Below are 27,461 nucleotides of genomic sequence, written 5' to 3' on the forward strand. Positions count from 1 at the left end.
AATTATTGCTGTTTAAGGCTAGTCTGCAAAGTGAGCTCCTATGGCCTTTATTCGTAAAGCTTCTCTCTGTCCTCCTTTTTTTCTCCATTCTGAGTTACCTATAGCACCCCAGGCTGACTCCTCATAACTTTTACTGTCCTATGTCACTTATATCTGTCATACCCACTTACCCACTCACCCACCCCTGGCCTCTGGATTGGAAGTTTCTGGAGAACAAAAGCATTCTTATTGTTGTTTGTATCTCAGAAGTTTGTATAATTTAACTATTTAAGGGCAATGAAAGGGAAAGTGCAGAATTTTGTATAAGTACTGTGTACTAGGGGCTTCCCAGGTGGTGCTAGTGGTAAAGAACCCACCTTCCAATGCAGGAGATGCAGGTTCAATCCCTGGGTTGGGAAGATCCCCTGGAGGAGGGCATGGTAACCCACTCCAGTATTCTTACCTGGAGAATTCCATGGACAGAGGAGCCTGGCAGGCTATAGTCCATGGGATCAGAAAAGACTCAGACACTACTTAACAACTAAACAACAACTAAAGGAATAAAAAGATTAGCTTTTATGGTAAGAACAGTATCTTTTTTTTCAGTGTTCTGCATCTAGAAGATGACCAGTTAAGTATTGTTAAGTGAATTAATGAATGAGAACTGGAAGAGGGGATCATCTAGGGTATGCATTAGGAAGGATGACTTAGTATCCATATGCCTCCATAGGATCCCCACTGAAATGATCTGCTCCCAGTTCAGGAAACCAGACGTGCTGGAAATGGGGCCATACTCTTAGGGATAGAGTAAGTGGGATCTTTGGAAGCAAGGTCCAGGACTGATTCTTTTGCCTCCTTCTGAGAAGTAGCAGTGTCCCTGAGAAATGATTGGAGGTTCACCTGGCAAATCCTGTAATGTAGAGGAACATGGGCTGTAGGGATGAAGAAGACACACACCACATCAGCCCCATTCTTCTTGCCCCAAACCAGTTTTCTCACATTTATTACAATAAAGCAGTAGAACATCCACAAGGCTGTGGCAGCTGCCCCTGACAGCAGTTAACACCCTAAAATTTGGAAGAAGGGGGGCTTCACAGGTGGTAAAGAGCCTGCCTGCCAATGCAGGAGACACAAGATACATGGATTCTATCCCTGGGTCAGGAAGATCCCCTGAAGCAGGAAATGGCAACCTGCTCTAGTATTCTTGCCTGGAAAACTCCATGGACAGAGTAGCCTGGGGGGCTACAGTCATGGAGTTGCAGAGTTGGACGCAACTGAGCGCACACAGTTTAGGAGAATAGGGACTTGAAAGGAGGCATGCCATAGGACATAGAGAAGAACCTTAAAATTTTTAGTGATAATGGTAATGTTTATTTTTAGTTAATTGTATAAACTATGCATTTATACTGTCTTGTAGATGCCAGGCACTGTTCTCAGCATTTTGTATAAATTAATTTGGAAAGAAAGTGAAAGTCAGTCCTGTCTGACTCTTTGCAACCCCATGGACTATACAGTCCAGGAATTCTCCAGGCCAGAGTACTGGAGTGGGTAGCCGTTCCCTTCTCCAGGAGATGTTCCCAGCCCAGGGATTGAATCCAGGTCTCCCGCACTGCAGGCAGATTCTTTACCAGCTGAGCCACCAGGGAAGCCCATGAATTAACTTTAATTCCTACAATAACCCTCTGAAGTAGGTCTGTTACCATCCCTATTTTACAGAAAGTTTAAATGAATTTCCCAGGTCACAGAACTAGTAGCCAGTGAGTGGCAGGGCTAAAGCCCAGTCCAGAAAGTCAGGCTTCTGACCCTATGCTTCTAACCCCTGGGCTACCACTAGGTACTTGAAAAGCAGTGTGCTTGGAAGCTGGACAATTCATGCAGCTCAAATGGGGCAGGCCTCTGGCTCCTGCCTTGAGGTGCATCAAACCATGAAGTCAGATCCCAAAGGAACAAAATTCTTTTTCAGAAAAACTTTTACAAGGTAATGTAGATTTTTCCTGGAGGGTGGTGTTTTTAGGGGCAGTGAGGAGGAAACAGCATACATCATATAGTAAAAGTTACTCTAACTCTTCTTTCAGAATCCCTTTCTTTAGATCCTGCCCTTCTTTTTAGCCACTAATTTTCATTCTCTCAAATACTTTTCTTTGTCCCCATCTCATTTTCCCCGACCTCTCTTCTCTTCCTTACCCTGTCCTTCCTTGTCCTTTAAGGTATGCAGCAGTTTGGCCTAGTGATCAACTCTGCCATTATACTGTCTGCTTCTCTCTGATTGACATATTAGAGGCCTGATAACTGCCTGAGCCAGAAAAGTTCCTGCCTCCTTTGAAAGCTAGGAGGAGAACTACAGATATAACTTAAGTTTTTAAACTTCTCTTTTATTGCATGCTTATACCCAGAGGAAAATCCTTAACTTAGAGGATGTTTTGTCCCTGTTGTGGTAGGTGCCAGCATGAGAAAGGAAACCAGACCCTTAGAGCATTTATTTGATATTTAGGCTGGGCCAGACTAAGTTATGGATACAGAGAACTCTTTCTTCCTGGAAGCAGTACAGGGTAGTTCTTCTGCTAGGGCTTTCCCCATCTCCAACTTCCTTCTTACTCTCCAGCTATTAGAACTGTGTGATCTGGTAATATAAATTTACATTAACCAACTCTTCAAGGGAGAATTCTAAAAGCAAACTTCTGAGTAATAACTACAGAGCAAGCATTCATTCACCTGCTAATGGACAAACATAAAAATTTTTGTACTGAAAAGTAGAATAAACCCTATGAAAAAATTCAGAAGATAAGAAGGAGACCATAGCATATTAGATGCAGGGATGGATCAGCATGATTTTAAAAAATATTTTCTCCAGGAAATAAAAATTGAGAAAAATATCATTTATACTTTACAAGCATGCAGTTTTTAGAAATAGAGGCAAGATGTGGTATTTAGAGCAAGCAGAATTTAAAAGAGAAGTGGATGGCATATGAGAAAATATTGTTCTAAGCCTCAAAATTCACTAGTAGAATTAAGATTTGAATTTCAAAATAGAAATCAGGGAGATTGGCCAAATGGGGAGTATAAGGACCCTGAGCTCATCCCCTCTCCCAAGCACACCAAAATCACAATTATTTGCAGAACAACCATTGATGAAAAAAAGACCATAACCTACCAGGAAGGACTTGCTACAGCTAAAGTCATAAGGAATGAACCAAAAGACAGGAAGGATGGACTTCTGATGTACTCAAGTCCCTTCCCCCAGGTAGGTGACCCACAGCTGGAGAATAATTACATTGCAGAGGTTCTCATAGAGCAGTAAGAGTTCTGCACTCCATGGTGGCCTCTGCAGCCTGGCAGCCCTGCACTGGGAAGATGAGCTGCCAGAGCATTTGACTTGGAAGGCCAGCAGGGCTTAATTTCAGGAGTCCCACAGGACTGAGGGAAATAGAGATTTCTTTCTTACAGGGTATACACAAAGTATCACATACTCCAGGACTCAAGACAAAAGCAATCATTTGATAGAACCCTGGACCAGACTTATCTGCTGGTGTTGGGGAGTGTCCCAGAGAAGCAAGAGGCAATTGCAGCTCACCCTGGGGATATAGATGCTGATGGCAGCCATTCCTTGGGTGTGCCCTTCTGCCATGTGGACACTGGTGGTAATGGGCGCTGTTGTAGAATCCTCCCTTTCACTCATTAGAACCAAGACCTGGCCAATAAACATGTAGGAGCCAGTGCTGGGACACCCCAGGTGAAACTAATTGGGGGGAGGAACAGCCCCATCCAGGAGGAACAGCCCCATCCATAAGCAGGCAGGCAACCTAAAGATTTCCTGAGCTCTCAACCACCTTTAGACTTACCCCTGCCCACCAGAGGCCAAGACCCAGCTCCACCCACCAGTGAGAAGGCACCAGTCCCAGGATCTCCTGATCCCTGACCCTGCCCTCCAGGAAGCCTGCTGTGGCCTCTGGACCAGCCTCACCAATCAGGAGTCAGACACCAAATGCAGAAAAACCAGACTTCCACAGGCTGTGAATCCAGCCTGCACAAAGCAGGCCCTGACTTAAGACCACGTTGACCCTGGCCCTGCCCACACTAAGAGGCAAATACAAGCTTTAGGATATCCTGAACCACAAACGCAACTGTCACTCCCCTCTCCCAGTAATCTGACACCAGCTCTGAGATACCTGGGCCCAGAAACCAGACTCCAGGACCCAGATCTACCTGTTAGTAGTCTGGTACTAACCCCAGGACCTGGCTTCACCCACTAACAGTCTTAGAGTCTTATGGATCCTGACTCTTCCTACCAATGAACCAGCATGAGTCCTGGGGCTCCCTGAGGTTCTCCAGCCCACCAACCTGCAGCCAGCAGTCTCTGCACAAGGCAGGGCCTGGTAACCACCTGGACCAGGTGCCAGCAAAGTCTTACCACATCACCCAAATAGCCCTCCACAAAAGAGGGACCCATGCAGCCAACATGGGGAAACCCCTGGAACATATAGCTTGGGTGATGAGAGGGGTGTACACTGTTGAGATGCATAGAATGTCTCCTACAGAAGGCCTCTTCTCTAAAGTCAGGAAACATAACTAACCCACCAGATAAGTAATACATACAGCAGCTTAGGCAAAATGAAATGACAGAGAGACATGTTCCAGTCAAAGGAGTAAGAAAAAAAACCCAGAAGACAAGTGAAAAGCTTAGTTTTCCCAAGAAAGAGTGAAGGTAGTGATTGTAAAAATGATCAAAAAATGTGAGAGAAGAATAGATGCACAGAGCAAAAAACTGTAAGTTTTTAACAATGAGAAAATATAAAGAACAGCTGTAGATGAAGAATACAATTAAAATGAAAAATACATTAGAAGGAATCATCAGTTTAAATGATATAGAATGGATCAGTGAGCTGGAAGACAAAGTAGTGGAAATCACTGATGCTAAACAGAAAAAAGAATGAAATGACATATAAGAGACCTCTGGGACAACATCAAGCACACTAATATTTGCATTTTAGAAGTCTTAGAAAGAAAGGTGCTAAGAAAATCCCTGAATACTTAAGAGCCATAAACAGTCCTTCAAGACCAGGAAGTGCAGAGAGTCTCATATAGGATTAACCCAAAAAGAACACACCAAGACACACTGTAATCAAAATGTAAAATTTAAAGAGAGAATATTAAAAGTAACAAGACAGAAGGAACAAATAACATAAAAGGGAACTCCCATAAGGCTGTCATCTGACTGTTAAGCAGAAGCCCTGCAGGCCAGAGGGAAGTGCTGTAAGTTTAAAGTGATGAAAGGAAAATACCTATGAGCATGAGTATGCTACACAGTAGTGCTCTCATTCATATTTATTGGAGAGAGTAAAAGCTTTGTAGACAAGCAAAAGCTAAAAGAGTTCACCAAACCAATTTTACAAGTGTTAAAAGAACTTCTCTAGGTGAAAAAGAAAAGGCTATTACTCTAAAAACATGAAAATTCTGAAATGAAAAAGGTAAAGGAAAACATACAATAAAGATAGGAAATCATCCATGCATGAACCTCGTAGGAAGGTTTAAAGACAAAAATAGTGAAATCCACAGTATCTACAAACACCCACAATAAGCAGTTAAAGGGTACACAAAACAATTAGATGTAAAATACGATACTGAAAATAGTAATTGAGAGGGGAGGAGAGTATACGCTGTGGGATTAAGATGCATTTGAAATTAAGAGATCAACAACTTAAAAACAGTTAAGTATATACATAGAACGTTATATTGAAAACCTCATGATAGCCACAAACCAAAAATCTGTAATAGATATACACAAAAAATAAAAATCCAAATACAATACTAAAAATAGTCACTAAATCACAACAGAATTAAGGAAGAAGGAAGGGGTAAAAGGCCTACAAAAGTAACCCCAAAACAGATAACAAAGTGGCAATAAGAACATACATATCAATAATTACCTTAAATGTAAATGGACTGAATGCTCCAATCAAAAGACACAGAATAGCTGAGTGGATACAAAAACAAGACGTGTGTGTGTGTGTGTGTGTGTGTGTGTGTACTGCCTAGAAGAGATCACTTCAGGTTTATAGACAGACTGAAAGTAAGAGGATGGAAAAAGATATTCCATGCAAATAAAAATCAAAGCCAGGGTTGCAATACTTAGACAATAATAAGCCCTAAAATAAACGCTGTTGTAAGAGATGAAGAAGGATACCACATGATAATCAAGGGATCAATGCACTAAGATATAACAATTATAAATATATCTGCACCGAATATAGGAGCAACTAAATAGAGAATTGGACTATAAAGAAAGCTGAGCACTGAAGAATTGATGCTTTTGAACTGTGGTGTTGGAGAAAACTCTTGAGAGTCCCTTGGAGTGCAAGAAGACCCAGCCAGTCCATCCTAAAGGAGATCAGTCCTGGATGTTCTTTGGAATGTCTGATGTTGAAGCTGAAACTGAGATACTTTGGCCACCTGATGCGAAGAACTGACTCATTGGAAAAGACCCTGATTCTGGGAAAGAGTGAGGGCAGGAGGAAAAGGGGACGACAGGATGAGATGGTTGGAGGGCGTCACAGACTCAATGGACATGAGTTTGGGTAAGTTCCGGAAGTTGGTGATAGACAGGGAGGCCTGGTATGCTGCGGTTCATGGGGTTGCAAAGAGTTGGACACGATTGAGTGACTAAACTGCCTGAAATACATATATCAGATATTAATGGACAGAAAGGGAGAAATTGACAGTAACACAATAATAGAGAATTTGAACACCTCAGTTACATCAATGGACAGATCATCTGGACAGAAAATCAATAAGGAAGCACTGCCCTTAAATGACACATTGGACCAAAGGGACTTATTTGGTAAGAGTATTCCATCCGAAAGCAGCAGAATACACATTCTTTTCAAGTCTACGTGAAACATTCTGGAGGATAGGCTACATACTAGGCTACAAAACAAGTCTTGGTGAAGAAAATTGAAATCATATCAAGCATCTTTTCCAGCCACAATACTGACTAGAAACCAACTGCAATGGGGGAGAAAAATGGTAAAACCCTCAAAACACATGGAGGGTAAACAATATGTTACTTAACAACAAATGGATCACTGAAGAAATCAAAGAGGAAATCAGAAGTTACCTAGAGACTAATGAAAATGAAAACATGACAATTCAATACCTTTGTGTATGCTAAGTGTGCTAAGTCACTTCAGTCATGTCTGACTCTGTGGCCCTATGGCCTGTAGCCCACCAGGCTCCTCTGTCCGTGGGATTCTCTGAGCAAGAATAGTGGAATGGGTTGCCGGTGCTTTCCTCCAGTGCCTCTCTTGTCTCCTCCACTGGCAGACAGGTTCTTTACCACTAGCGCCACCTGGGAAGCCTCCTCAATACCTATAGTGAAAGTGTTAGTCGCTCAGTCATGTCTGACTCTTTGCAACCCCATGGACTGTAGCTTGCCAGGCTTCTTTGTCTGTGGAATTTTCTAGGCAAGAATTCTGGAGTGGGTAGTCATTTCCTTCTCCAGGGATCTTCCTGACTCAGGGATCAAACCTGGGTTTCCTGCCTTGCAAGGAAAATTCTTTACTGTCTGAGCCATCAATATCTGTGGGACACAGCAAAAACAGTTCTAAGAGGGAAGTTTGTACCGAAACAAGCTTACTTCAGGAAAAAGATAAATCTCAAACAACCTACCAGTGTGAGTGAAATTGCTCAGTCGTGTCCTACTCTTTGTGATCCCATGAACTGTAGCCTACCAGGCTCCTCCATCCATGGAATTTTCCAGGCAAGAGTACTGGAGTGGGTTGCCATTTCCTTCTCTAGGGATCTTCCCGACCCAGGGATAGAACCCAGGTCTCCCGCATTGCAGGCAGATGCTTTACTGTCTGGGCTACCAGGGAAGCCCACCTTACACCTAAAGGAACTATAGAAAGAACAACAAACAAATCCCAGAGTAAGTAGAAAGAAAAAAAACATAGAGACAGCAGAACTAAATGAAATAGAGACTAAGTAAAAATAGGAAAGATCAGTTAAACTAAAAGCTGGCTCTTTGAAAAGATAAAATTGTTGCGTCTTTAACCAGATGCATCAAGAAAAAAGGAGAGGGTCCAGATCAGTAATGTGAGAAGTGAAAAAGAAGTAACAACCAACACCACAGAAATACAGAGGATCATGAGAGACCACTACAACAACTACATACCAGTAAAGTGAACAAACTAGAAGAAATCGACCAATTCTTAGAATGGTACAATCTCCCAAGAAATAAAAAATATGAACAGACCAGTTACCAGTATTAGTATTTAATCAGTTCAAAAATAAAAAATAAAAAACCACACACAAACACCTTCCAGAAAACATTAGAAGAGGACCAGATGTCTTCACAGGTAAGTTCTACCAAACATTTGAAGAGTTAACACCTATCCTTCTGAAGCTATTCCAAAGATGGCAGAGAAAGAACACTTCCAGAATCATTCTGTGAGGCCAGCATCACCTGATAGCAAAACTAGACTAAGATATCACAGAAGAAGAAAATAACAAGCCAATATTAGTGATGAACATAGGTGTGGAAATTGTCAACAAAATCTTCAGTTGATTGCAAAGCACATTTAAAGGATCCTACATCATGACCACATAGGACCTATCATTGGAAATTTTCAGTATCCCTAAATCAATCAGTGTGATACATCACATTAACAATGTGAAAACTAAAAAAAAAAAAGTGGTTATCTCAGTAGATGCAGAAAAGGCTTTTAACAAAATTCAACATCTGTTTATGATTTTAAAAAAACCTCCAGAAAGTGCACACTAAGGGAGCATACCTCAGCATAATAAAGGCCATACATAACCAAAAAAAAGGAATTAAGATTGGAAAGGAAGAAGTAAAGCTGTCACTGTTTGCAGATGACATAGTTCTCTACATAGAAAATCCTGCAGATGCTACCAGAAATCTACTAGAGCTCATCAGTGAAGCTGGTGAAGTTGCAGGATACAAAGTTAATATACAGAAATCTGTTGCTTTTCCATACACTAACGGTTAACTATCACAAAGAAATTAAGGAAACAATCCCATTTACCATCTCATCAAAAAGAATAAAATACTTAGGAATAAATGTACGTCAGGAGATAAAAGAACTCAGGAAACAGACATTGGTGAAGCAAATTAAATACAACACAAATGGAAAAATACACTATGTTCTTGGATTGGAAGAATTAATATTGTTAAAATGACTATACTTATCCAAGGCAATATACAGATTCAGTGTAATCCTTGTCAGAATACCAGGGTCTTTCACAGAAGTAGAACAAGTCTAAAATTTGTATGAAAATACAAAATACCCCAAATAGCCAAAATGGTCTTGAGAAAGAGAGCTGGAAGGATAACAGTCCCTGACTAAAGACTGTACTACACTACTACAGTAATAATAGCAGTATGTCTTAATACTGACACACAGATACACATAGATCAATGAAACAGAATAGAGAGCTCAGCATTAAATCCATGCACTTAAAAATAAATAAATAAATAAATAAATCCATGCACTTAAGGTCAGTTAATCTACAACAAAAGAAGCAAGAATATACAATGGAGAAAGGACAGTCTCTTAAGTACATAATAGGAAAACTGGACAGTTGTGTGTAAAAGAATGAAATTAGAACATTCTCTGACACCATATACAAAAATAAAGTGGATTAAAGACCTAAGTGTGAGACTGGAAACAATAAAACCAGAAGAAAACCTAGGCAGAACACTCTGACATTAATTGTGGCAATAGGTTTTTGGATCTGCCTCCTAAAGCGAGGAAAATAAAAGCAAGAATAGACAAATTGGGCCTAATTAATCTTAAACCATCAACAAAATAAAGACAGCCTTGTGAATAGGAGAAGATACTTGCAGATGATATGATTGATAAGGGTTAATATCCAAAATATGTAAACAGCTCATAGAACTACACATAAAAGAAAAAATCCAAAAATGGGTAGAAGAGCTAAAGAGACATTTAACCAAAGAAGACATACAGATGGCCAACAAGCATGTGAAAAGGTGCTCAACATCACTAGTCACCAGGGAAATGCAAATCAAAACCATAATGAGATTTCACCTCTTATTTGTCAGCATGACATCAAAAAGAACACAAATGTTGGTGAGGATGTAGAGAAATGGGAACACATCATACACTGTTGGTAGGAATATAAATTGGCGCAGTCACTGTGGAAAACAGTATGGAGGTTCCTCAAAAAGCTAAAAATATAACTACCATATAACCCAGCAGTTCCACTCCTAGGGAACTACTGGGTTTTATATATATATATATGTATATATGTATGTATGTATGTATATATGTATACATATATATGTTTACATATATGTAAACCCAAAACCACTAACTCAATACATGCACCCCAGTGTTCATAGCAACATTATTTACAGTTGTAAACCCAAAACCACTAACTCAATACATGCACCCCAATGTTCATAGCAGCATTATTTACAGTTGTCAATATACGTGTGCTAAGTCACTTCAGTCGTGTCTGATTCTTTGTGACCCTATGGACAGTAGCCCACCAGGCTCCTCTGTCCATGGGGATTCTCCAGGCAAGAATACTAGAGTGGGTTGCCATGCCCTCCTCCAGGGGATCTTCCCGACCCAGAGATAGAACCTGCAGCTCTTATGTCTCCTCCACTGGGAAGCAGGTTCTTTACCACTAGTGCCACCTGGGAAGCCCATTGTCAATATACAGAAGCCACCTAAATGTTGATAAATAGATGAATGGAAAGAAGATATGGTATATATACGTATGTGTGTATATATATAGTGGAATACTGCTTAACCATAAAACGAAAACTTGGAACAACATGGGTGCACTTGGGAGGGTATTATACTAAGTGAGGTAAGTCAAAGACAGGCACTTATGATATCACTTACATGTGCAATCTGAAAAATACAACACTACTATGAATAAAATGGAAAAGAAACAGACCCACAGATACAGAGAACTAACTAGTGGTTACCAGTGGGAACAGGGAAGTAGGGGAAGGCAGGATAGGGGTAGGGAAATGAGATGTACAAACTATTATGTTGAAGATAAGCTACAGAGCTTAATTGTACAACACGGGGAATATAGCCAGTATTTTATAACTATAAATGTAGTATAACCTTTAAAGTTGTGAATCACTGTGTTATATACCTGTAAGTTATATAATTTTGAAAATCAACTGTACTTCAATATCAAATAAATTAAAAAAATGGACATCAAGTTCAGTACCTCAAAAATCTCATCAGTTGGCACACTTGTAAAACTGTTGCACGTTACAGAGAAAGGAGCCAAATAGGTTAAATCAGTGAGGAAAAAGATAATAAAATGGAGGATAGAGAATGGAAAATGGTGATATCAAAAGTGAAGGTTATGTAATAGTGTGTGTTTATGTGTCACGGAGTGTGACACAGAGTGACAAGCAACCAGACATTTACCAACTGCCACCTCCTTAGTAGGAAAAACAAGGAACAAAGTGAGTGGGTGGAGTTTCTCTGTGGAAACTTGAAAACAAAGGTAACGCTTTGGGTAGTGTAGTAAAGCTCTCTACATTTTGGTATTTAGAATATGAGGGAGTAGAGATCCTATAGCTGCCTCTTACATGACTACTCTGCTACAAAACTTACTGGTACTTGACAAGCTCTGCTAAGAACAGAAAGCTTCCCATCAACATTTTTTTGAAAATATAAACAGGCAGTGAAAGCTCACCACACATTGGATTAAATCACCTGTAATTTGAAAGAAAAAGTCAAGATTTTAAAAAAATTCTGAATGTGACACAAAGATAATTTAAGATATAGGGGGAAAGTTAAGATATAAAACTCTATTTAGGATGCCTGGAGAAATGTAAGATTTGATGACCATAGAACAAGAGTTATTTTGTGATAAATGAATATAAGGAAAATATGAGCTCTGGGAAGTTATAAGTGATAAAATTAACAGAGCAATTGGGAGGGTAAAGTTAGGAAAATCTCAAAATTAAAAACTTTAGAAATAAAAGGAAATATGAGAAAAAACTTTAAAATCTTAGAGAACTTATCTATGGTGTTTGATATCCTTTAAGTAGGAGGTCTAGAAGGATAGAACAGAGATACCAGAAGGGAGGAAACTTAAAAATAGAAGTAAACATTTCCAGTGATAATGATAAATAAAAGCTTTTAAATTAAATTGCTTAGCAAGCATCAGTGAGATTTTTAAAAAAGCTTAAATCTGTCTGTGCTTTTTTAAACAATAAGAATTAAAGAATATCATAAAAAGCTTCCAGGCAGAAAAAATAAGTCTTGTACAATAAGACAACAGAAGTTTGATTTCTCTCCTTCCCCAACCAAAACAAACAAACATTAAACTAACATTAAACATGATAAAAATGGTTTTTAAGACACTAGACATCCGGCAAGGAGGTAATTCCCTTGAGAGAGAGAAATAGACAAGATGAACCCCAGGATTGTCCTAGCTTACTACAGTTGACCTTCAAAAAAATAGGAGTTTGAACTGCATAGGTTCACTTACACAGAGATTTTTTTTTCAGTGGTAAATACTATAGTACTATATGATCCACAGTGGGGTGAATCCACAGGCACAGAACCATGAATGCAGAATTGCTTTTACAGAGGGCTGACTGTAAGCTTTATTCATGGCTTTTCATCTGCAGAGAGCATCGATTCTCCCATGTTAGCATTAACACCCATGTCACTCAAGGATCAACTGTACTTTGAGAAAATTCCCAGGCCGTGGCACAGGAAGGGGGTACCCAGGTAGATCCCAATGTACTTCCTGAGCTGAGTAGATGCTGCTAAGATTCTGATGAGACCAAAGCATCTAGAGCACTAAAGAGGAAAGATTTCCCCCAAAACAGAACTCCCAAGGTCTGCGAAGATTCCTTTCCTCCTCCTCTGGCATCCCAAGTATTCAACAGAGTTTTGCTATATGTGCTTTTGTGTGACTTAACCACTGAAGTTGGAGGAAGAAAAACACAGGTGAAATTATTCCAGAACAGTTCCTGATGCATGCTTAGAGCTGGGAATAGTGCCTGTTCCCACCAATTAGGTGGGAACATAATTCATAAGGGGCATTGGATAAAGTCTTCAGGAGGGTTTTGTCTCAGTAGTGGGGAATAATGAGCCCTAGTATGAGCACTGCTCTGGACCCTCCTAACAATTTACAAAAGTAAGACCTGAAAGGATCAAACAGTTTCCAAGTAACTGCATTCCAGAATAAAGCACAAGAATATTTATAGGAATATGAAAATACCTGGTATCCAACAAGGTAAAATTCACAGTGTCTGGCATCCAAAGATTATCACTTTACAGGTAAGTGGGAATATATGACTGATAATAAGGTAATCAGTCAAAATTGACCTGAAATGGACAGAAACATTAGAATTAGCAAACAAGGACATAAAACAGTTATTCTCATTGTATTCCATATGCTCTAGAAGCTAGAGGAAAGATTGAATGGGTTAAACAAATAGAAAATATAAAAAGGACCCAGATAGAACTTCTAGAAGTGAACATTGCAATATCTAAGATGAAAAATATACTAGATGGCAGTAACATTAACTTAGATCCTGCCAAAGAAGATTAATGATTTTTAAGCCATAGCAGTAGAAACCATCCAAGGTGAATGAAGCACAGAGAGACTAAAGAATCCAAAAGAATGGAAAGAGCATCAGTTCAGTTCAGTGGCTCAGTTATGTCCGACTCTTTGCGACCCCATGAACCGAGCATGCCAGGCCTCCCTGTCGATCACCAACTCCTGGAGTTAATCCAAACTGTTGGACACGACTGAGCGACTGAACTGAACTGAACTGAACTTGGTTATCTGGGTCATGATCTTTTTTGTGTACTACTTCTGTATATTCTTGCCACCTCTTCTTAATATCTTCTGCTTCTGTTAGGTTCATACCATTTCTGTCCTTTATTGAGCCCATCTTTGCATGAAATGTCCCGTTGGTATCTCTAATTTTCTTGAAGAGATCTCTAGTCTTTCCCATTCTATTGTTTTCCTCTGTTTCTTTGCATTGATCGCTGAGGAAGGCTTTCTTATCTCTCCTTGCTATTCTTTGGAACTCTGCATTCAAATGGGTGTATCTTTCCTTTTCTCCTTTGCTTTTTGCTTCTCTTCTTTCCACATACCTGAATGGTCTAGTGGTTTTCCCCACTTTCTTCAATTTAAGTCTGAATTTGGCAATAAGGAGTTTACGATCTGAGCCACAGTCAGCTCTTGGTCTTGTTTTTGCTGACTGGAAAGAGCATCAGTGATTGCCAAATCAGTCATAGGACAGAATAAAGACATTTTTAAACTTAAAAAAATTTTTTCCTTCCATTAATCTTTTCTTAGAAAGCTATTGAAGGATGTGCTCTAACAAACAAGGAAGTCAGCCAAGGAAGAGGAGACAAATTAAGCCACGGGATCAAATCCATCATGTGAAAGCTTCAGAATGAAGCTGGAAGAAAGAGAGAGATTATCTGATATCTTTAAACCAGTGGTTCTCAATTGGAATGATTTTGCTGTCTCATCCCTCTCCTCCCCCCAATATTTGGACATGCTTTTGATTTGCCTAGACAGGGAGGGTCATTGTTATAGGCATCCAGTGAGTAAGAGACCAAGGATGTTGCACAAAACAATGCAAGGGCATCCCCTCACATCAAAGAAATAACTGGCCCTCAAATCACAGTAGTGTTTCTATTGAGAAACTCTAGTGTAAGGAGATTAACTGTGAGCAAATTAAGTGGGAAAGGTAGAAAAAAATTTAGGATTGATTTTTTTTTAATATATATATATAATACAAGTAAAAAAAAAAAGCTGTTGGTAGCTTTTGGAAAAACGAAATTTGTTTAAGAAAGTAAATAGTATGGTATGTACTAGGCGTGCAGTAAATTTTATATATTACATATATATCTTTAATATTGTAAATAATAACTACTAGTATAGCCAACGGAGAAGGCAGTGGCACCCCACTCCAGCACTCTTGCCTGGAAAATCCCATGGATGGAGGAGCCTGGTGGGCTGCAGTCCATGGGGTCGCTAAGAGTCAGACAAGATTCAGCGACTTCACTTTCACTTTTCACTTTCATGTATTGGAGAAGGAAATGGCAACTCACTCCAGTGTTCTTGCCTCGAGAATCCCAGGGACGGGGAAGCCTCGTGGGCTGCCATCCATGGGATCATACAGAGTCGGACACGACTGAAGCGACTTAGCAGCAGCAGTATAGCCAAAAAAGTCATATCATGGTATTAGGTATGTGTATGAGAAAAAGTGAGAATGGGGATAAGTATAGCAGAGCTACATCTTTGTCATAAGTCAGTATTTAATTTCTGAATTGATAAATGAAGAAATAGTGGTAGATGCTTATATCAAAATATGGAGGTAATTACCAAAAAGAAAACATTAAAAGACTTCAAAGTGGTTGCCTCTGAGGATTGAGACAAGGGGCAGTTTATGAAAGATTGAAGTAGGGATTAAATTTTTTTCATTACAGGCCTTTAGTACTAGTATTTGATTTTTTTAAACTGTAAGAATATATTCTAATTAAAATTTTATTTTAAATGAATTCACAATATATTTGTGTGTATATGTGTATAAATTTGTATATGCCCATCAAAGATGATATTCAGAAGATATACTAAAGTCTCTGAATCTGAAAAGATAGTTTCCTTCAGTGGGACACATTTATCAAGTATGTATAGGTTCTGATAATTGACAAAGTTTTGATATATTATTCACCAAGATAACCATTTCTAAATGTCAGAAAATAATTCTGATTGTCCTAATGATACCGACTCAGTTATTTCAGTGTTTTCCCCCTTGTATTACAGTTGCAAGATGTGAGTTTGAATCTATGGAATGTCTACAGCAAGATGGATCCTGTGTCCCTGGAGAGTTTGCTTTCCGAGGTAAAGAGCCACACTGTATTTAACATATAAATATAACCAGCTCAGTAATCTACTAATGATATTTAACTTGTAGAAATGCAGGATATATTTTAGTTTGCATTTAGTTAAAGAATTGAGCAGTTTCTTCCTTGATTGTTATCTTGAACTCCTTTGGAGTGAAAGAGGACCTGGAAAAGAGATACTGCCTCTTTCACTCTGAGAAACCACCTAAGATGAAACCAAGGCTCCCTGCCTTGTCCAAGGTTTAGGTTTTCACCTAAAGACATTCTTTCTGTTGGGCTGGACTTTAGAAAAACAGTCCAGAGGATGCCTTCTCTGAATGAAAAGATCTAATGAAAAGATTAAGAAATTAGGATATGTCTTAAAGGAATTAAGTATTAGGGGTTGGCAATGTTTTTCGGTTAAGAGGTGGATAATAGCATTTTAGACCTTGTGAGCCCTGTGTCTTTGAACTATTCGACAATACCATTGTAGGCAATGCTTTAATGAATGGTTATGTCTATATTCCAGGGAAACTTTACTTACAAAAATAAATGGCCTTCCAACAGGCTGTAATTTGCTGACTCCTAGATTAAAGGATCAGGTATTAATTTTTCATCTGAACTTTGAAGAAAAAAATTCACAATGGGCAGAACAGTTTGTAACAAGGAGCAACAAACAAAACTAAGATATAGGTACTTTGTTTAAACAGCTCAGTAGTATCTCTCAGCAGTCATGGATGGATATCCATGGAAAAAGAACAGCTTATATGTAGCCTTCTAATGATATTAACTGTCAAAGTAAGACCCCAAATAATTCCAAAGACAAAAACAATTCCAAAAATGAAAACTACACATCAGTTTCACTTACAAATATCAATGCCTATATTTTAAGTAAAATGTCAGCAAATAGTATCATACTAAAAGAACATTCTATGATGAATTAGGGTATATTAAGCGTTTAATATTTAGTTTAATACCAGAAAATCTGTTAATGTAATCACTGTACTAATTTTTCTCCTTGGAACCATTTATGATGATTCCATAGACACCAAAAAGACATTAGATAAAATTGAACATCCATTCTGTTTAAACATTTCTAATAACACAGGAATATAAGAGAAAAATAAAACCTGAACTTTTTGTTCTCTAAAAAGACCTAATCGTCATCATCAGTCCATGGTGTGGCTAATTATGGGAAAAAGTGAAAGTGAAAAAATGTATAACATTAAAAGTGTAAGAATGATGGGATTTACCTAGTCGTCCAGTGATTAGGACTTCTACTACTGGGGGCCCGAGTTCAGTTCTTGGTCATGGAAATAGATCCCACGAGCCAAAAAAAAAGGAAGGGAAAAAAAGACTAAGAATGATAAAGAAAATTTAAATACTGACAACTAAGAGTGATAAGTAATATAGGAATTTCTGCAAAGTATCTGGGAGCCACACCCCACTTGTGTGCAGTGCCCTAAATAGGGAGCTGCAGGTCACACATGGAGACTAGACATAGCATTGTAGTTTTGAGAACACTGCAATCATCTCCATAGTCAGTGGAATAGGACCACCCAGAGAACATCTTTAATTATACCTAGAGCAGCAGTGACATCATGCAACATCAAGCAACAGCGGTAATCATCACGAGTTGTAGACCAAACCCTTTCATGGTTCTCTAATTTCCAGTGAGCTTCATATGCTTAGATGGTATCTTGAAAAAGTGAAAGGAAACCCTTTTAATGTCTGAGGTTGGACTTCCCATCTAAGAGGAAAAGTGAGGGCTCAGAGCCAGATTTAGTTTTATTTACAAAGAATAAAGTAAGATGGTATTTCTTATACCAAAATATGATTGAGTGCATTTATACCTACTACATTATGGAGAGCTCTTACCAATTGGTAAGAAAAATACAATGGTGTGGAACTGGAAGACAACTAGAATTGGCTGTTCACAAAATAAATAAAAATGACCATGATTTTTTTCCTCCAAGTTAGGGATATAGAAAATCAAAGGAGACCATTCTTCTCATCCTAACAACCAAACAATCTGAATATGCAGCAAAATAGTAGTTTAAAATCAATTAGAGAGCTGAAGATGCAAAGAAACTGCAAAGAACTCTGTTTCTGAAAAATAGGGCCCTTCATAGGATGCTGTTCTCATTTTTAATGGAACAGCATGAGGAAGAGAAATCTATCATACACAAGGATCAGTAAAAATCAGTTGACCTTTTAAAGACCTTTTAATGGCTGTATGTGAGTGAGTCAACACTTACCCCTCAACTCGATACCATAGGTCTTCACAAGTGTTCAGGTTAATCTACCCATCTTGCCTGAAGCACTTGATACTCAACTATAACCTGGATTAGAGATGAGAGCTGAGAGCAACCCTTTGGCAGCATTTCAGGTCTTCACAAGGTATAAGCAGCTACCCTTTTAAGGCTAGGGACAGGCAGCAAGACTAAGATCTCTTTACATACACAGAACCAAGGGACTGGAGATGGAGAGCAAAGAGAACTTCTTAGCCACCCAAAAAGCTGATAGCCAGCTTGTAAAGCAGGGAGAGATTGTCCGTAATTCCTAAAGCTGATAGCTTAGCTGTGAAATGAAAAGAGATTTCCAGAAAATTGTCAGAGCAAAATCACTAAAGTTCACAGCCTACCCTTAAAATATTTGAATTTGAATTTAAACCAAACTACAAATGTTACAAGATCCAGACCCTGATCAATTACAGATCAGATTAACTTAGTTCCCTGCTTTAGTGGTCTAATGAAAGAGAGGGATCTAGTGGCCCTTTCTTAGAGGTGAGTGGTATTTATGTCAGTTTTTACTGTTTTATATGAAACATCTGGCATATTTTTTTTTTAATTATAAAATAAGAAGAAGCAAGAAAATTTGATATGTGGTCAAGAAAGGAAACAGTCAATAGAAGTAGGCCCAGATGTTAGAATTGACCAATGGAGAGTTTAAATGATGAAAGTGCTAAAGAATCTGGAAGAAAATGGGACAACATATGTGAAGAGATGAGGAATTTTAACAGAGACCTGACAGCTATAAAAAGAACCAAATGAAAATGCTAGAAATGAAAAATATGGGCTATAAAAATGGAGAATTTATTAAATTGGCTAATTTATTAAATTAGACTCCAATGAAGAAAAGTTCAATGAACTTGAAGATAAGTCAATAGAAAGTTTCTAAACTGAAAGACAGAGAGAAAATGAACAAAAAGGGCAGAGCACAGTATCCAGTATCTGCCAAACAGTGTCAAATGATCTACATAGTAAATCATTGGAGTCCAAGTATAGTTGGAGTCCCAGAAGGGAGAGTAGAGAGAAAATGGGGCAATAAATTTAAGTTGATAATATCCAAAAACTTTCTAAATTGATGAAATACATCAATCCACAAATTCAGGAGCTTTCATAAACCCTAAATACAATAAAATAAATATGTACGAAAATGACTATAAATTTGTAAAGGGATCTCTGAGGTGAATCTACATGTTTTAATAAGATTCAAATCCAACAACCAAAAGAAGTTAAAATGCAATTTCAGTCCTGACTTGTGCTGATAAAAAATTATTGAAGAAGGGAGCCAATCCATACCCATATTACCTCTTTGTTTTTTAAATTTATCTATTTTTGGCTGTACTGGGTCTTTGTTGCTATTTGCAGGCTTTCTCTAATTGCTACAAGCAATTACTCTCCAGTTGCAGTGCACAGGCTTATTGTGGTGGCTTCTCATTGCGGAGCACGGGTTTAGTAGTTGGAGCATGCAGGCTTAGCAGCTGCAGCTTGTGGGCTCTAGAGCAGGCTCAGCAGTTGTACATGGGCTCAGCTGTGGTTGTCCTAGAGTATGTGGGATCCTCCCAGACCAGCAATCAGTCTGTGTCGCCTACATTGGCAGGTGGATTCCTAACCAGTGGACCACCAGAGAAGTCCCTATAAAAAAATCTACTTTTTTTTTCCTTCTCTCTTTTCTTGCTCAGCTGCTCCATAGTCTCCAAAGTTGTCTTTAAAAACCCTTTTTCTCTTCACTGTCCAAATACGTTTGCTGTTCACATGTGTTTTCTCTTTGCTAAGACTGATAACCTTATAGTCAGAATTAGCATCTAGGCCTTAAATCTCACTGGCCAGTCTTTGCTGGCAGCTATTTGATGGCCAGACTGCCTACAGCTACATGCTTCTTGGTCAGATCCTGCAAAGAGAAAATGCAGACTGCTCTGAGATTTTATTTAGAAAGATGTTCAAAATATCTTTGGTGGGAAAAGTAAAAAAGTAGAGTATATTTCCATCTTTGTAAAATAATTTGTATTTGTGTATCTTAGAAATTTCAGATGGTAGTCTTACTGGTTATTATTTTTGTACTGGTTATATATTTAAAAAATATTATTATTTTACTTATTTTTGTTTTCTTACATTTATTATATAATGTAATTCTTAAAAATACTTTTAAATACTGAAATTAAACTTCTTTTCACCCTTTAAGTCATTTGAGAGCAGACACTGCTGTATGCCAGCCTAGGGCCAGGAGTCCTGTCTGAAGTTCAGGGTCCTTCCGTAATGGGCAAGGGTGAAGGCACACTGACATGTTTCTTGAATTTTGCAGACTTTTGCTGCTTATCTGACCTTGATATCTGTCTGGGCCTGTCTTCTGAATTTGGCCTTGAGTCTGAGCAGATAGACCCTCCCTTCATCATCAGATCTAACAAACCAATTCTACCTCCATACACAGAATCCATTTCCACAAATGCAAGTGGAAAAATTTTGAGAATGATGTGTCTGGTGGAAACCATACAGGCTCTAGGTATCTCTCACATAGATATATTTTCACTTTTGCTGGTTATTAGTATTGCATCCTCGGGTAACTTTACTGTTCAGTACCTCAGTCTCCTCATATATAAAATGAGCATAGAGAAGTACACAAGGGTATTCAGTTCAGTTGAGTTGCTCAGTTGTATCCGACTCTTTGCAACCCCATGAACTGCAGCATGCCAGGCCTCCCTGTCTATCACCAACTCCCAGAGTCCACCCAAACCCATGTCCATTGAGTCGGTGATGCCATCCAACCATCTCGTCCTGTCGTCCCCTTCTCCTCCTGCCCTCAGTGTCTCCCAGCATCAGGGTCTTTTCCAATGAGTCAGCTCTTCGCATCAGGTGGCCAAAGTATTGGAGTTTCAGCTTCAACATCAGTCCTTCCAATGAACACCCAGGACCGATCTCCTTTAGGATGGACTGGTTGAATCTCCTTGCAGTCCAAGGGGCTCTCAACAGTCTTCTCTAACACCACAGTTCAAAAGCATCAATTCTTCGGCACTCAGCTTTCTTTATAGTCCAATTCTCACATCCATACATGACCACTGGAAAAACCGTGGCCTTCACTAGATGGACCTTTGTTGGCAAAGTAATGCCTCTGCTTTTGAATATGCTGTCTAGGTTGGTCATAACTTTCCTTCCAAGGAGTAAGTGTCTTTTAATTTCATGGCTGCAATCACCATCTGCAGTGATTTTAGAGCCCCAGAAATAAAGTCAGCCACTATTTCCACTGTTTCCCCATCTATTTGCCATGAAGTGATGGGACCAGATGCCATGATCTTAGTTTTCTGAATGTTAAGCTTTAAAGCCAACTTTTTCACTCTCCTCTTTGAGTTTCATCAAGAGGCTCTTTAGTTCTTCTTCGCTTTCTGCCATAAGGGTGGTGTCATCTGCATATCTGAGGTGATTGATATTTCTCCCAGCAATCTTGATTCCAGCTTGTGGTTCCTCCAGCCCAGCATTTCTCATGATGTATCCTGCATATAAGTTAAATAAGTAGGGTGACAATATACAGCCTTGACGTACTCCTTTTCCTATTTGGAACCAGTCTGTTGTTCCATGTCCAGTTCTGACTGTTGCTTCCTGACCTGCATACAGGTTTCTCAAGAGGCAGGTCAGGTAGTCTGGTATTCCCATCTCTTTCAGAATTTTCCAGTTTATTGTGATCCACACAGTCAAAGGCTTTGGCATAGTCAATAAAGCAAAAACAGATGTTTTTCTGGAACTCTCTTGCTTTTTCACAAGGGTATTAGTAAGTCTTAAATATATCGATATTTATATAGATACATATATTTATATATATATGAACATTTCATGTATAGTGGTAGTTATTTTTGGTATGACAATTTATTGTATCTTCCATTTCAGTCATAGTGTGGATTCCTGGTGGTCTAGTGGTAAGGATTTAGTGCTCTTAGTCATAGCATGGAGTTGAAAGAAATATTTAATGGTTCATTTCACCTTATTCTATAATTAGTAGTGACATAGCCACCTACCTCAGGGAAGTTTTTTGGGAGCAAAGTGCCTATCTTCTGTGTACTCCACAAAGCATGGAATGTTTTTCGCCTAGAAGATAACCAGAGAATGACTGCTACCAAACTATATAACTTCACTTTCTTACCATAGATCCACACCAAGGTGAGTATCACCATACAGGCTATTAAAATAGAAGCATACCTCTGAGTTTGTTTCTAAATAGAATTGTAAAACAGAACAAAGTGTATTCTGTACTATAGCTGTATTGGTTCTTTTTTGTTTTCCTAAGCTTCACAAAGTAAAGCATTCTGGCATAGACCAAGGGATTGGACAGAGCTGAGCAGATGAGGTACAGACCCACACTGGGGTGCACAGCCTCAGATGTGACTTTCCTGAGGCCAGTGATACACATTATGGGTGTCTGAGAGACAGAGCAGAGAAATGTCAGGAAATCTAGGGAGAGGCTCAGACATTCTTAGCCAACTCCAGCTAAGCTGATAGTAGAGGCAGAGAAATTGACAAGTATTGCAGGGATCTAGTATGTAAGACCTGGTAATAAGCACTTTCTATAGGTTATTTCATGTAATTCCTGTAATGTATCTGTAAGGTAAATATAATAATCCTTCCATTATACACATAAGGCATTTGTGTCTCAGAAAGGTTAGTTTCCTTACCCAAGGTCACACAGCCAGTAAGAGGCAAAGCAAAGGTTCTGGCACAAGTCTTTCTGAATCTAATTGTACTTTCAGTTCCAAGATGTGGTGGTAGCTAGCTGGAAATGGGGACTGGATCTGAGAAGAAGAGTTGGACAGACATTGAAGATTTGTGATTAGTGTGGTAGTTGGACGAGTGGAGAGTGCAGTTCTGTTCACAGTCCATGTGGGGTAAAACCAGTGCCAAAGTGGGAAGACTGTCCTAGAATCAGGGCCACTGATTGAACCTAATAGCAATGGGTCAAGATCTGAAACTCCGAAGGTCTGTTTTACTGGAACAAAGGGCAGAGGTAGTATGGCAAGGCAGCCTGACCTAATCAGTTGTAGACTACCAGTTACTAGTATATATTTGTTTACTCTGTAAACTACCTATGTAAAATTAGGAGAGAATATCTTAAAAAACATTAATGATTTTATTCTATTTTTTTCTGAGTTTTGTTTTTAAAGACTTTTTATTAAAGTAGCACAGATTCAGAAAGCAGCAGAAAATTAATGTATAACCTAATAATTATCATACGGCAAAGCAATAGAACCTTGCTGGCTACTCCAGAGGCAATCTGAGTGCTTTCTGCCGAATCTGTCACCTTCCTCTCTGAAGAATAACACTGTCGTGAATTCTGTGGTAATCATTTCCTTTTCTTTGCAGTGTATCATCTAGATGTGCTTCTGTAAACACATAGTTTAGCTTTGCCTGCTTCTGTGTGTTGCAGGTTTCTTCTAATGTTTAGGGTCCCCCTCCTTCTCTTTATTCCCACCCATCCCTTGCTAACTGTCAGTTGAAAAAACCAGATCATTTGTCTTATATTTGCCCTTATGGGATTTTATTGATTGCATTTCCATGATGTAGTTTAACAGTTTTCCTGTCTTGAATCTCCTGATGTTAGTAATTGATTCTAGAGGTTTTATCAGTTTCAGGATTGATTTTTAGAGGGAAAATTACTTCATTGTTTCTAGGTCTCTTCAGTGGACAGCACTAGGAAATTTTCTTCTCTCTCTTCCTGTCCCCAACCTCGTCTCTCCCTAAATGTGTGTGTGTGTGTGTATATATATATATCTGATTTTTTATCCTACATTATATATAAAACATATTCAGAAATATCAGCACTGTCTCCTACATATTACTGAAAATAATTTTAGACATATATTGATATATGTATATAATATTTATCAGTTCAGTCGAGTCCAACTCTTTGCGACCCCATGGACTGTAGCACGCCAGACCTCCCTGTCCATCACCAACTCCTGGAGTTCACCCAAACTCGTGTCCATTCAGTTGGTGATGCCATCCAACCATCTCATCCTCTGTCATCCCCTTCTCCTCCCGCCTTCAATCTTTCCCAGCATCAGGGTCTTTTCCATTGAGTCAGTTCTTCGTATCAGGTGGCCAAAGTATAGGAGTTTCAGCATCAGTCCTTCCAATGAATATTCAAGGTTGATTTCCTTTAGGATGGACTGGTTGGATCCCCTCGCTGTCCAAGGGACTCTCAAGAGTCTTCTCCAACACCACAGTTCAAAAGCATCAATTCTTTGGTGCTCAGCTTTCTTTATAGTCCAACTCTCACATCCATACATGACTACTGGAAAAACCATAGCTTTGACTAGATGAACCTTTGTTGGCAAAGTAATATCTCTACTTTTTAATAAGCTGTCTAGGTTGGTCATAACTTTTCTTCTAAGGAGCAAGTGTCTTGTAATTTCATGGCTGTGATCACCATCTGAAGTGATTTTGGAGCCCCCCCAAAAAGGTCTGACACTGTTTCTGCATCTATTTGTCATGAAGTGATGGGACCAGATGCCATGATCTTAGTTTTCTGAATGTTGAGTTTTAAGCCAACTTTTTCACTCTCTTTCACTTTCATCAGGAGGTCCTTTAGTAGTACTTCGCTTTCTGTCATAAGGGTGGTGTCATCTGCATATCTGAGGTTATTGATATTTCTCCTGGCAGTCTTGATTCCAGCTTCTGCTTCATCCAGTCCAGCATTTCTCATGATGTACTCTGCATATAAGTTAAATAAGCAGGGTGACAATATACAGGCTTGACGTACTCCTTTCCCAGTTTGGCACCAGTCTGTTGTTCCATGTCCAGTTCTAACTGTTGCTTCTTGACCTGCATACAGATTTCTCAGGAGGCAGGTCAAGTGGTCTGGTATTCCCATCTCTTTCAGAATTTTCCAGTTTGTTCTGATCCACACAATCAAAGGCTTTGGCATAGTCAATAAGGCAGAAATAGATGTTTTTCTGGAACTCTCTTGCTTTTTAGATGACCCAATGGATGTTGGCAATTTGATCTCTGGTTCCTCTGCCTTTTCTAAAACCAGCTTGAACATCTGGAAGTTCACGGTTCATGTATTGCTGAAGCCTGGCTTGGAGAATTTTGAGCATTACTTCACTAGCGTGTGAGATGAGTGCAATTGTGCTGTACTTTGAGCATTCTTTGGCGTTGCCTTTCTTTGGGACTGGAATGAAAACTGAAAACTTTTCCAGTCCTGTGGCTACTGCTGAGTTTTCCAAATTTGCTGGCATATTGAGTGCAGCACTTTCACAGCATTATCTGTTAGGATTTGAAATAGCTCAACTGGAATTCCGTCACCTCCATTAGCTTTGTTCGTAGTGATGCTTCCTAAGGCCAACTTGACTTCACATTCCAGAATGTCTGGCTCTAGTTGAGTGATCACACCATTGTGATTATCTGGGACGTGAAGATCTTTTTTTTTATAGTTCTTCTGTGTATTCTTGCCACCTCTTTTTAACATCTTCTTCTGTGAGGTCCATACCATTTCTGTCCCTTATTGAGCCTGTCTTTGCATGAAATGTTTCCTTGGTATCTGATTTTCTTGAAGAGATCTCTAGTCTTTCCCATTCTATTGTTTTCCTCTATTTCTTTGCACTGATCACTGAGGAAGGCTTTCTTATCTCTCCTTGATATTCTTTGGAACTCTGCATTCAAATGTGTATATCTTTCCTTTTCTCCTTTGCTTTTGGCTTCTCTTCTCTTCTTACAGCTATTTGTAAGGCTTCTTCAGACAGCCATTTTGCTTTTTTTGCATTTGTTTTTCTTGGGGATGGTCTTGATCCCTGTCTCCTGTACAATGTCACGAACCTCTGTCCATAGTTCATCAGGCACTCTATCAGATCTAGTTCCTTAAATCTATTTCTCACTTCCACTGTATAATGGTAAGGGATTTGATTTAGGTCATACCTGAATGGTCTAGTGGTTTTCCCTACTTTCTTCAATTTAAGTCTGAATTTGGCAATAAGGAGTTCATGATCTGAGCCACAGTCAGCTCCCGGTCTTGTTTTTGCTGACTATAATAATAGTAAATATAAATAATATAAATATTGATAAATATAAATAATAAGTATAAATAATATTTATTACATGTAATGTTATATATATATTATAAATAAAATATAGATCATCTAGGCATCAAAATAGTGAAGACACTTGAGAATATTGTTTACACTAAGTATTCTCTGCAGAGGTTAATTGTGCCTTAGGCCTGAGGCCAGGTGTATAGTCGTTGCATGGTTAACACAGTTCATAGATCTGAGTACTTGTGTATCCTTAAAGAGATGACTAGGAAAGAGCATAGATCCAGACAGTCAGTTTTAGTGCAGCAAACAGAATGCCTGCTGTAAGCAAGGTGAGTGCTTGTCATGTACACTTACACAGTGTGAGACGGCCAGTGAAAACTACTCTCCAGGGACTTCCCTGGTGATACAGTGAATAAGATTCTACCTGCCAATGCAGGGGAGACAGGTTTGATCCCTGGTCCAGGAGGATTCCACATGCTGAGGACCAACTAAGCCCATGTGCCACAACTACTGAGGCTATGTGTTGCAACTGCTGAAGCCTCTGCGCCTAGAGCCTGTGCTCCTCAGCATTCACCGCAATGTAGCCTCCACTTGCTGCAACTAGAGAATCACTGTGAGCAGCAGTGAAGAAAGTGCACAACCAAAAGAAATATAAGGGCAGGGTTGGTTTATTAAAAATAAGAAAACTCCTATCCAATTTGAGTACAAATTAACAGTGACTTCAAAATAGGGCCAAAGATGTCACTTCAAAATAAGGCCAAAGATCAAGCAAGTCATAGCTGATATTTTGGATTAGCTGATGATGCCTTAAAGAAAAGCCAAAAAAGCAATGTGTAGTGGTTGGTTACAGGAATGAATTCAGAGAGGATGCTTAAAACCAACTGGGATGGGGGAAGGAGGCAGGCTGTATTTGGAGGAGAATCAGCAGGTAAGGTACATATTTGCATTCCCCCTAGGAGGAGGGGATGAGGGAGAAAGGGGATCAGGGTCACTTCTGACCCCACTTAACTTCTAACTAAAGTCAACTAATTTGTCCTTGAACAGACTTCACTGTTGTAACCCTTTTGGTACTTACTAGGTACAGTGTCTCATAAATAGCTTTACATTGCCTCATAAATAACTCCCTCTCAACAAGGACTGCCGATTGTCCTTTTTAAAAATAGCTTTTAAAGGAAATTACTGTCCTTTTTTTAAAAAAAAGCTTTACTGAAATATAATTTATATGCCATAAAATTTACCCATTTTAAGTATACAATTCGATGATTTTTAGTAAGTTTACAGAACGATGCAATTATCACCACACTTTG

General features: G+C 39.0%; 1 protein-coding gene across 3 annotated transcripts in view; it reads left to right on the forward strand.

Annotated features, from left to right (window-relative positions):
* DNAAF9 (dynein axonemal assembly factor 9) overlaps positions 1-27,461 on the forward strand; it is a 173,199-nt gene that overhangs the window by 39,206 nt on the left and 106,532 nt on the right. For all 3 annotated transcript variants that reach the window (XM_061436679.1, XM_061436680.1, XM_061436681.1), the window contains exon 7: positions 15,799-15,876. In XM_061436679.1, the coding sequence (XP_061292663.1) occupies positions 15,799-15,876 (78 nt within the window). The remainder of the gene's footprint in view (positions 1-15,798; positions 15,877-27,461) is intronic.

Source organism: Bos javanicus, chromosome 13 (assembly GCF_032452875.1).
Source record: "Bos javanicus breed banteng chromosome 13, ARS-OSU_banteng_1.0, whole genome shotgun sequence".
In the NCBI taxonomy this organism is placed as follows: domain Eukaryota; kingdom Metazoa; phylum Chordata; class Mammalia; order Artiodactyla; family Bovidae; genus Bos; species Bos javanicus.